Source organism: Cottoperca gobio, chromosome 24, assembly GCF_900634415.1.
Source record: "Cottoperca gobio chromosome 24, fCotGob3.1, whole genome shotgun sequence".
In the NCBI taxonomy this organism is placed as follows: domain Eukaryota; kingdom Metazoa; phylum Chordata; class Actinopteri; order Perciformes; family Bovichtidae; genus Cottoperca; species Cottoperca gobio.
In genome coordinates, this window is record NC_041378.1 from 18,006,790 (window position 1) to 18,018,584 (window position 11,795).

Here is an 11,795-nt window from a genome sequence, read left to right on the forward strand (position 1 = left end):
ATCAGGGTTGGCTGGCAGTAACAGCAATAAACTTGAACCTGTGTGTGTGTGTGTGTGTGTGTGTGTGTGTGTGTGTGTGTGTGTGTGTGTGTGTGTGTGTGTGTGTGTGTGTGTGTGTGTAAAGCAAATAGAGGGGAACTGAGACATGGGTGTAGCCTTATTAGTTGTGTTTTAGTGTGAGGATGTTAATGTGTGTTTGTTTTCGCTGTCTTGTGGCCGGTTGAAGCTGTGACCAACCGAAGACTTGCTCGGAAAAGGAAATAACAAGATTAAAAACAACAACAGCAATCAGAGGAATCTCCACTCTACTGTGAAAGACTACAAGGTCCACTTTAATTATTTAAAGTCTTGTCTCAATTATTCATTGGGATTTTAAACCCACTCAATATGGGTTAAATTTTCTGAACAACCATTCCTCACCAACTGAGTTTAATACATGCAATCTGTCTGTTTCTCTGCATTATCCAACAGGGATGATGCAACGTTAACAACACAGGCTGCCGAATTTCCTAAACTGAAGCATACAATTATCATGTTATTGCAAGCGGAGAGTGAAAAAGCAGCAAGCGAAACAACATGCGAAAAGGTCTGGTGTGAGTAACCCTGTGTTTTTCTTTTGGCTTTTGAATTTTCTTTTGGTAAGCAATGTTAAATAATCCAATGTTAGGGACTTAAAAAATGTATGTTATTTTTGATAAGTAGAGCTAAGTTCCATTGTTGCTACATCTTTGTTCTAAACCTGTAAAAACCACGGCATGTATTAGGCTTCTTTATCTCCCAGAGGTCCCTGGCTGTCCCTGTGCTGGGGACTTGGCTTGTGTTTAAATCGCTAACATGCTCCCGTCAGTGTCGGCCTGTATCTGTGCTAAACACCTTGGCAGGGAGAGTTAGCTGGAGAAGGCAGTTTTTCCCCGATGCGAATAAACACTGCTGGCACAGTTACTGTAACCCCTTTCCTTTGCTGTGACAAGATCAAATGAAAGAAATCTCTTCCTTCCAGAAAATTCTGTATGCATGCTTCCACTTTCTGCAAGGCACCAAAGCCAAAAGATAAGCATATATATGCAGCTCCAGTGATGGTTATTAGACAGAATATCAATTGAGCATATGCAACACATATGGTCCAAGAAATGATCCTGCATTGACATTACTGAAGAACAATATTTGTATATGTAGGAGTTACTGATTCCAACCTTACAGGCTGATAGTGAGACAATATTGTGAAGGCCGTAAGTTTGAATGTTAATAACAATACAAAAACAATAGTTTTCATACCCTGTGCTTGATATCCACATTTAATCAATAAAAACAAGAAAATGTTCCTGTTTTATCTTTTGGAACTGAAAAAAGGTTTAATATCTCTCTGCTAAATATATTTCTTTCTGTCAGACTGACCAATTGACTTTGATACATTGGAAGGAAATGATGATCCCAGTAGTTCTGTAGCTGTACAATTTGACAAATCTCACTGCAGTCAAGCTTGCAAGTGAAAAACAAAACAACCTTTCCATGGTAATGTTGGCCTGGGGTCATAACTAGAGTATGGCATACAAGATAATGTTTGCATGCTTGCATCGATCAAAATAATGAATGCGTTCACTAATTAGCCAATTTAATAACCTCACAATGAGAGCTACATATACCTGTTTCAATGCTATTATTCCTTTCCCCTTACTGTCAGCATTGACCGTTATCCAGAATTGTATGCAAAAGGCGACAGTGGATTTTACGAGTCTCTTTACATGGAAGAAAAAGCAATGCGTGATCACTTGTCCCAGAGACTAAACATATCAAGAAAACCTTTTAAAAAGTTGTTTGTCCGATGTTGCAAGCAATGCGTCTTGGATGGGGCTGATTAATGGGAACAGTCAGGGCTTTGTAAACTTAAAAAATCGTTTCTAAGACCTGCACAGCTGTTTCTGTAAAATGACTACCAGTCTCTTGTAACATCATCAAGGAGAAAGCCTATGAATGACAAATAAGAAAAGAAAGCAAGTAGAAATTGCACACTTTTCAAACCAAACATTGGCAATTATCCGTCATTATTTAAATGTGAAGTGCTAGTGAGGTTGAAATAAGAAAAGAGAAAAGCATGGACTAGGATTACTCATATAATCGTACAGTGAATTCACAGTGCAGTGGAACAATAGAAACAGTGGACTCAGAATGATGGATGAGGAGCCAGCAGGGGTTAATGAACATGTGGATCGATGCAGAGCCAACCCAGCTATACACTGAACGCCACCTCCATTATAGCCTCTGGCGCCTGGTGCCAGAAAGCCCTGTTGACTGTTTGCTTCATTGAGATTACAATCAATTGTATCACCTATGCATTTCTCCCCCCTGATGTCTTACTAGGGCACCTTGAGCACAAGCTACTTCCTAGTTTGTACAGTTCAGGGGAGCGTGGGGGAAAAATCCCCGTGGCTCTGATAAATGCAAAGTGAAACCCGGAGGACAGGAATTCACTTTTTCTTTTTTTCATTAATAGACGTGTCTCCTCTTTTTAGCACATTCTTCCTCTTTATACTCCCTCCATTTTCCTTTTACACTGACACTGTGCATTAATATATATATTAGACATCATGGCAATTTCAAGGCCACAGACGTGCTTCGTCCAAAGCAATAGTAAGGCAAGATGGCAGAACTAGAATTTAATCTTAATATTTTGATAATAATAACATTTCACTATGTGACATTGCTAAAAAAAAGTAGTCTGATATGTTTTGAAGATCAAGCATTTAGACAATCTTACAGGTTCAAACAGGTGCAAACAACCCACTCGGTAAACCAATATTACTAGGAAGAGAAAGACAAGATGACGAGTTCAATTATCACCCAAACTGTCTGTTGGGAACATTAATCACAGTGTACAGACTGACTTTGTGCTTTGACCTGCTGTTCTTTTACACAGACACAGTTTTCTGCAGCGAGGGATTTTTACCAATACCATCTTTTGGTTTTATCTCAGGGTGACCCAACGTCGCCGTTTTACAGGGAAAGGCCACCAAAAATTGCAACGTCTGTTTGTTCCCGTTTTTAACTGTGCGTAAATACCGCAGCGTGATATGATATTTTACATGGCAAGAAAGCCAACAGAGCCAACCAGTTGACGTCTCCATCACGTTGTCCTCGTTTTAGCCCACAGAGAAGGAAGCTGAATACCACTCTTCTTGTGCTTCTACTCTTCGTCTTCTACTAACTACTTTCTCACATCCTCTTTATACATTCATGGAGAACTCTGTGGAAAACTCGGCTGTTCAGATCGGGTAATTAAATGCATTGTTATGTCTTGTGTTGGGTGAGGCAAAGAGAAATTCCCACCCTGGTGAACAATAAAGATATATTGTATTCTATTCTGAATACACTGTATTGTATTGAACCATTGTAGTTCGGCCATTTTCTTTATTGTGTTTTCCATAGTTTACCATTTACTGTACAGTTTCTGATTTCTAATCAGTCAGCCTGCACCATAGTTTATTACAGTACAACAGTTATCATTGTCAAAATACATGAAACCGGAATTCTCCCCCTTTTCTTATTAACAGATCATAACATTGGATATTTTAATAAAGTTCAACTGTAACTGGGAGCTGGGAATGTTCCCGGTTTTCATTTCAGAAATCTAGCCACCTTATGTTAGCTCCAAATGAGGTGGTCTGGCTAGCTTCTGTACAATCTGTGTGAACGTCTTAACTACTCATCTTGTTTGCTGTTTTCCCCTAACCAGTAGCAAGTAACGGGACACGGAAATTGTGGTAGACCAGTTAACAATGTTCTTTTAGGTGAACAAAAACATTTTGGAGCTTGCCAGTTGTTCTTTAAGTTGGTTTACAACAACATGAACAGCTGAGTCCCATCTACTAGTCTACTCTAAAATTGAATGGGCACAACACCAAACCTCTTTGAATTTTGTAAACAAATCAGAGGTGTGGCTGACATGAGCTCTGTAACCTCGCTGCTTTATTGTCGCTTTGTTCCCAAATCCCTGAAATTCCTTTTGATACATACAATATGAACCCAACCATTACAAACGAAGGTTAAAACTTTCAAACTAACATTTTAATAAATAAATAATTGTTCTTCAAAAATGATTCTCATTAAAGTGGACTCAAATTATCCCACAATGCATTGGAAAAAGTACAACTGATGGTCTCTAACTTAGAGCTAGCTACCATCATGCATTGCTCAAATAGTTACAAAAAAAAAGCCAGAAGACAACTGCTAGATAAAAATAAATGGCCATACTGTCTGAAATATATATTTATTTATTTATCTTATGTTGCCATCTGCCACACTATGATTTTTAGGGCGGCAGTGACTCTATCCGTCGGGGACTCGGCTTGTGAACAGAAGGGTCGCCGGTTCAAGTCCCCGAACGGACAGAGTACGAAGTGTGGACTGGGCGCTGTCAAGGTGCCCTTGAGCGAGGCAGCAGACCCCAACACTGCTCCCCTGGCGATGTTTAGTAGCTTCCCACTGCTAGGACGGGTTAAATGCAGAGTCTAAATTTTACTGTACATGCTGTGCTGTGTCCACAAAATCCTCCATTTCAATTTCTTCTACATTGGATTCCCTATATAGTGTTTAGGAAACTCATTTTTGGATAAAGCCGGAAACAGTTGTAATAATTACATTAGGTGGAAAGCTACATGTACTTCATCTTTATTTCATTGCTGTTATTAAAACATGAATAATCCAGACGAAGATCTCTTTATTTATTTCTGCGTTTGTATCTCATGCTGTCAACCTCGTCTCTTAGAAAAGCTTGATCAATCTCAGGACGTCTTCCTAACCCTACCAGGAAACTTCATCCTCTCCAAACAGATCTTTAATTTTATTATTCATCACTCCTGTCTTCATTTGATCTCTTTCTATCCGTGCTGCTGCCCACTCACAGCTTTGCATCTGCCTTTTCCTTTCTTTTCATGTCTGATCATCATTGTTGCATTCTACTCCAGTCACCAGCAGTTCTATCCGTCCTGGTGTGAACTCACAATAAGTCAAATCTGTTGTCTCTTTGGCCTTTTTCCCCTTAATTTTCTATCATACCATCACTCCCGTAGATGTCTGAGCATCACAGATCAAGAGAACATGTGTGGGCCTCTGGCAGGCTAGTTTCAATCTTTCTCGCACACTTTCACATCAGTGTGTGAAGCTAAATCAACCTTCACATTTCATCTCAATCATCAATGCATCCTTTCAAGTCTTTCTCCCCCCTGTCCCATACGCTTCTCTCTCCCTCCTGCACAGAGAATCATCAGAACACCAGGGAGACAAAAGCAGATGAGGGAGAGTTATGGTTGTTCAGTGTGACTATTCACACGACACCTCTGTTAAACTTGTGAATGCTCTGTACTCATCACCATCTAAGACCCAAGCGAAGTCACGCTCGGCGAGGTAGCGACACCGAGCGCGATGCTAGCTGAGCTGCTCCCCTGCAAACACGTCCTGAACATGAATTCCTGATGTGCAGTGTTGCCTCGGTGCCGTTTAAATCAGCATTTGTTTCGTGTGATGTCATTTATGTGAATAAAGTGAAGGCAGGTGGACGGGAGAGGGTGAAGAGAAAAGAGGCTCAGCAACACCTGCAACAGGGTCCGATTGGACTCCGCAGTCCTCCCGTTCTTTATGCAATGTGTATGTATCCTGTCATCTTTTAGTACCCATTGGCAGTTGTGGACAAAGTTCACAACAACAAATCATTTACTGAAGTAAAAGTACTGATACTACACTATAGAAGTATGCAAATACACGTAAAAGTCCTGCATTCAAAACTATTTTTAGAAAATGTACTCAAAGTATCAAAAGTTGATGTGTTTTTCTGCATTATAACACTGACACTATATTACCGGACCAACATTATTGATTCGTTAACATGTAAACAGTATTTTACTTTTATAGCTGTTCTATACAACATACTAACAGTATAGCTGTTTTATAGTGGAGCTAATTTTAAGTACTTTGTATATTTGGATAATTAAATCACAGCATCACTAGTAACTCCAGCTGTACTTATCTGTATCTGTAATCACTTTATTACACAATAAGAAATACAAATAACAATCTGCTACCAGCACCTTGAAAGCTAACTCATGTTAGCATGCAGACGAGAGTGGTATCAATCTTCTCCTCAAAATCTAATAAGCATCATCAATATAAAACATGCTTTCATACCCCCACTGCACCTTCCATGTGCTTAATACCACAGTCACAATATCATGGAAACCCCAACTGGGAGTGTAAATGATAATTTGCCATTCTGCTCTCTGTCACGCTGCCAGATCAACCTCTGCATTATATCTGCACCACGGGGCTCTCCCATCTATCAGAGGAGCAACGGAGGAGTGTGTGACTCGCTCCCAGCTTTAATGACACTTAGAGCACATTAGGGGCTGTGCTTACATGGGAGGAGAATCACTCAAGCAGAGTCGGACTGTCTTAGGAATGAGCCGGAGAGCTCGTGGGGAGGTCACAGTTCACCTTGTATGTTAATTAAAACGGCTTCGTAATTGCTTACGCGAGTGCTCCCATGGGTGACGGTGTTGTTGAACTTTATGCGAAGAAGAGAATGATTCTGCCAACTGCAGCATCTTTCTGAAGTGGATCGTCCCGATTGTCCCGATTGTCCCGCAGTGAGAACACCGTGACATGCTTATCATCAATATTACATTTATTATTTTTATTGGACAAGTAAGTGCTGCACAGCTAACCCCAGGAGGGAGGAGTTACATTCTTTATCTGTCAATTAGAACATTTACTTTATACTAGAAAGGAGTAGGAGCATTAATGCATATCAAGTATATTATTTAATACTCTTTAATACTCAAAAATAGTAAGAGTTTGGAGGTCACGCTTTCAAATCCGTACACTTAGAGGTTTTAATGCTACAGCCTTACTTGGTCTGGGATGACGATTAGCTAATATTAGAAAATATTAGATATTGGTGTATAATAGACATTAATTTAGGTCAATTGACTGACATTGTGACTTCTTGTACTTGTGCTTAGACAGAAGTGAATTTTAGACAAAGTTTGAGCTCATTCAGGGCTTTATGAATCTACTAGAGAAGAAATGAAAGTAGATAGACTAGAGGGAAATACTAGAAAGTACTGGAAGTCTGTGTCATAGCTTTTCACAAAACGACACACAGGCTCGCTCTACACACGGTCGAGGAGAGTTTGCTACAAGCTCTGCAGAGATGCCACATGGCAACAAATCAGTTGTACCATTCTACAAAAAAAAGTATCACATTGAAACTGGGTTTAATGATGAACATTTAGTATTTAAAACATTGAAGGAATTTTGCCAACAGTTAATATTGAACAATCAGGATTTCTTGCTCTTGTAATGTGATCAATTATTTGTCGTATCAAAGAAGAAGGCTCCGTGTTCACAACGATGCATTAAACCATTAATTTTATATTACTGCCTTTTAGTCAAATTAACATATAATGTAATCGTTGCCATAGTGCAATCCCATGTAATAGAGGGTAAGTGATGATTGATGGGTGGTTCAGCGATTTGACTAATGTATCAACATTTACCCTCATAGAAAACTGCTTTCGTTACCAGTGTGTCATATAGTGGCTTTAATGGACTTTCATACTCCCAGACTGTAGTTGGGTTCCGTCCTCATTACCCGACCTGTTCTCACTTCACCTCTTTTCCAGCGTGAGCGATGGTCAGAGAGAGAATTGATTCATGATAATAGATATTCCAACATGTACTCCCTTTTTTTCTCTCCTCCCTTACGAGGCTCTTACTGAACAGCCTCATGTGAGTGTAAGGGGGATGGAAGAGGAATCCGTTGTGTTCCCTACATCAAAACAAATGACTGTAAGGAAAAGTGAGTGGAGAGGAGTAGATAAAGAGCTAATTAACTTGGCAGTATGAGGTTTGATAAATTACGACTAATTCGACAGAAGTCCATCTGCGTGCAGTCGTTTGTCATTCTCTGACTTCCAGGAATCAGGCACTCATGTTACCTGCTGACAAGCTCGGTAATATGTTTCAGTCAGAGCAGTTCATTACTCATTTTTTTCCCATTGTCTTTCCTCTGTGGACCTGTTTCATTGCCTCTGTCTTTATATGTTCATTTACACTGACTCACTTTATTTATAGCTTGATTTTACCCTGGGTAGTTTGACTCAGCACACTTGCTCTTTTTAGCAATGTTCTGCAGCTCAGGGCATTCAAAACTAACCTTTGTGGTCTAGTGGCTACAGTGGCACCAGGATTCAGTGGTTTTAGCCGTTCTTTGAAACCAGGTGAGTTTGTGAAATTCAAGGAAAAAATAAAAGACAGATTGCTGATGGCTAACTGCCAAAATGGCTGAGATAAGTGAAAGAGTTACAGCCAAAATCCCCCAGCATTTGGCAAGTCTTAATGTGCAACCTTGGATGTACTGAACTCTTGCACAGCTCCACACGTTTCCACCGCGACCTCTTGATAATTATTTTTCCCACCTTATCATGCTGCCTGTCTGTATGTCACCGTAACCGGGAATCCCTGGTGATCTCTAATGTTTCTGCCGTCTTAAGCAGAAGGCAAAATGAAGCCTGGTGCAAAGTGGATTATTGCTGAAGCTACAGAATAATGTGTTCCATTGTGATCCTTCCACCAGAGCTCAATTTTTTACATCACAGACAGAATTGAAGCAGGGGTTGTGGCGTCTGACCCTCTATAATGAATCACCACAAGGTCTTTCCCTGTCAGTGTAGTAGTAGCTTCATAAAGGCGCTGTATATCTTGCTTTTCTTTGCATCACCAGTGTTTTAACTGTACTATGATGGGTGCCTGCACTCTCACTGTCCTGGTCTCTTTATTTCTGCTCTGTGAGCAAACACATGGGCCACAGTCTGACAGACAGGCAGACCAACTATTAGCTGTAATTGCCAGAGGATCAGTCATCCCAAGTGCATCAGGTCTGTTGCTGTTTCCATGCAAACGGCAGATTTGGGGCAATGGGCTGTAAAACCTGACCCAAATCTGTCTTTACATAAGGCCCTGCATGATTGAGATGTTGCTCTTGGAGTAAATCATTTGATTATTCAAACATAATAATGTAGTCAGTCATATTGGCACGGGTGTACAGCTGAGCTGAGGCTTAATTAAAGGCAGAAGGAGCAGAACAGGAAGATGATGGAGGGGGGTGCTACACTACAATATGTCCTAATTGATCTGGAAGGAAGGCCATTTAATTTATCTAGGATTCTACACAAGCCTTTCTGCATATCAAATTAGGTCAGCATGAATGTGAAAAGTAGCGAAATAGGAGTAAAGAGGTAAAATTGTGACAAAGTGGTGAAAACGATGGACGCATGTCTGAATGGTGGAGCAGGAGCTGAATATACAGGTGCGTGCGCAACTTGAACATTAAGAAAAATATCAGCCCAAAACGATAATGCAATGTTGAACAGCGTGAAAGCTACAAAAACATACACATTTGAAATGAATGAAGGCTCAGGGCTCTGGACTATGTGGCATTATTACGCACACATATCACACCTGCGCGTGCATTAAGCATGTATCCCCGATGATCAGGTCAGCTGGGTATCAAACACAAGGAACAGACAAATGTCAAAATATACTACTTCTAAGGTACTTACGTGCCATATTGCAAAGAAGATCAGGGACACACAGAGGACCAGAGACAGCATGTAGCAGAAGGCAGCAAAAGTGAACATAATTGAAAAGGTAAACGGTGAATATTTTCCCAAAGAAGTACGATCCCGCTGACAAACATCTAAAATAAAAAGAGGGGGAAAAGGGGGGAGTCCGGAAGAAAGTTCTCACGGTGCCATAAGAAGTCGATGCGGTGCAGGCACCATGACTTCGCCCCTCACAATGTTTGCAACAAATTGTTGCAGAAAACCTCTCCAGATGACGAGCTGTGCGTCCACCCAGCAGCGGTGATGTGACTCTGAAGTCAAAGCTGGTCTCAAATCACTGCAATTGACATGATCAGCGATCAGTGTCCGCGGCGTTGGTGAGGTGATCATGTAATCATAGAAAGGCAGTGCTCCTCTCAGAGAGGAGTGGAGACTAATAATATGAGGAGGTTGTGCTCAAAACCATCCGGGAGAGGTGAAATTGTAGGTAATCCATTCAGCAGCGGCAGGAGGAGCTCTGCTCTGTCATTGCTGTGATGGTGCTATGAGTCGAGCTCCTCGCAAATAAATACTGTTTTCTCTCCCTCACAAACCTATCAGCAGCAGCGAGCAGAGAGCGCACGAAGGCGCGTGAACAGGTGGATTTAAAAGAGCTGCACCCGGTGCGCTCGGGTGTGTGCGTGTTTTTAAATGTCGAGTTGCTGTAAAGGTTGACTGTGCTCTCAGTGTAGTTTGGATCATTTTGATGGCGAATCATTTTTAAGCATTTGGAACTTGTGCATGGTTCCTAATTAGGTGATTGATGCCCCTGTTAGAGAGACAACCAAGCCAGTTATTTGTGTGACTGCTGAGTCTGTTACAAATTCAATATCACGCAATTTGCTATGCTGACTCGTGCAAAAATGATTAGATCCACTGCCACTGTATTAAAGCCTAATTCACATACCTCAGATGGCAAGCAAACAGTCCAGAATCACTGATAATGATTTTATGCATACAATTACATGAATCACTCTCAAAAGACAATAATGTTACAGAAACTGATCATTAAAACGCAGGTGAGTCTAAGAAGAAAAGCAAATAGCCTTCAGTGTCATTGATGACTTAAAAAAAACGGAATTCTCGGCTTGGATTGAGGCCTACAGTATATTTAAACTTTGAGACTGGCGCCACAGTCTGACGCTTTTGTAAATTGCAAGTGCCATAGAGAAACAATTAAAATTTCACAGAGGCATAATGCTGTGTCTAGACACCTGGGAAACATATATGCCTGCTCGGCTAAATAAATAATACCCTTTGCGTTTATTAAATCCCTGTGAGCTGTAGTGTAGTCAGTCGATTACTGTCTGTGGGTACAGTGTTTTTACTGTACAGTGTGTAAAGCTTTTATGCATATCAGCCACTTACAGTCGTAGGTAGTCGGCTAAATATTGTAAGGTCCTCTGAAGACCAATGTTATTCTTTTTGGCAGATTGCCAAGGTTGATGTAACGACCTGTGAGAACACCGTTTTAAGAGTAGGCTATACACCGTTATAGGAAATGATACGAACTTTTATTTTGAAATTCGTGTTATAACCGGATTTCAGATATCTGTTCTGCCTCAACTTGACGTGTGCACCTTGTCGCCTAGCAACAGCTCATGGCAGCTACAGTATAATTCCTAGTTTTCACTAAACTGCTGAGTTATCAACCTACTTTTATCACAGATTATTGTGTGATAGGACATAAGAGAAATAATCAGCTGAGTAATGAGCAATAGGCTAAATCACCTCCGGGGGTGATTTATAAAACAAGTCACGTTACACACCGCACGAGACACCGGACATCACAGTAAGTAGAAAACTGTTTAAAGTCAGAGGACTTAAAGACGAGGATAATATGGCAAACATTATATGTAATAATTATATAAAGTTACGGTGAAATTATCTGTAAACGGTCTGTGCACTCTTTTAAATTTCATGTATGACTGTAAATTACTATTATGAGTGTTGACTTAAATGTGTTTTTATTTATTCATCATTCTGCTATGGCAGGAAACGTCTATACTTTTATAAACTGTGGTGAAAACTCCAACACATCACATGTAGGTTCAACGAATGACATACATTGAGATATACTGGAATAAACTGAACAATATTTTACATTTAATTGCATAATTTTCTCCATTCCCATTTTATCCA

The 11,795-nt window shown here is 40.4% G+C and overlaps 1 protein-coding gene across 1 annotated transcript in view; it reads right to left on the bottom strand.

The window, feature by feature from the left end:
- cnih3 (cornichon family AMPA receptor auxiliary protein 3) overlaps positions 1-10,219 on the bottom strand; it is a 58,975-nt gene extending 48,756 nt beyond the window's left edge. The window contains exon 1 of the mRNA XM_029425643.1: positions 9,612-10,219. Within this exon, the coding sequence (XP_029281503.1) occupies positions 9,612-9,689 (78 nt within the window). The 5' untranslated portion in view covers positions 9,690-10,219. The remainder of the gene's footprint in view (positions 1-9,611) is intronic.
- Between the last annotated feature and the right edge of the window lie 1,576 nt (positions 10,220-11,795).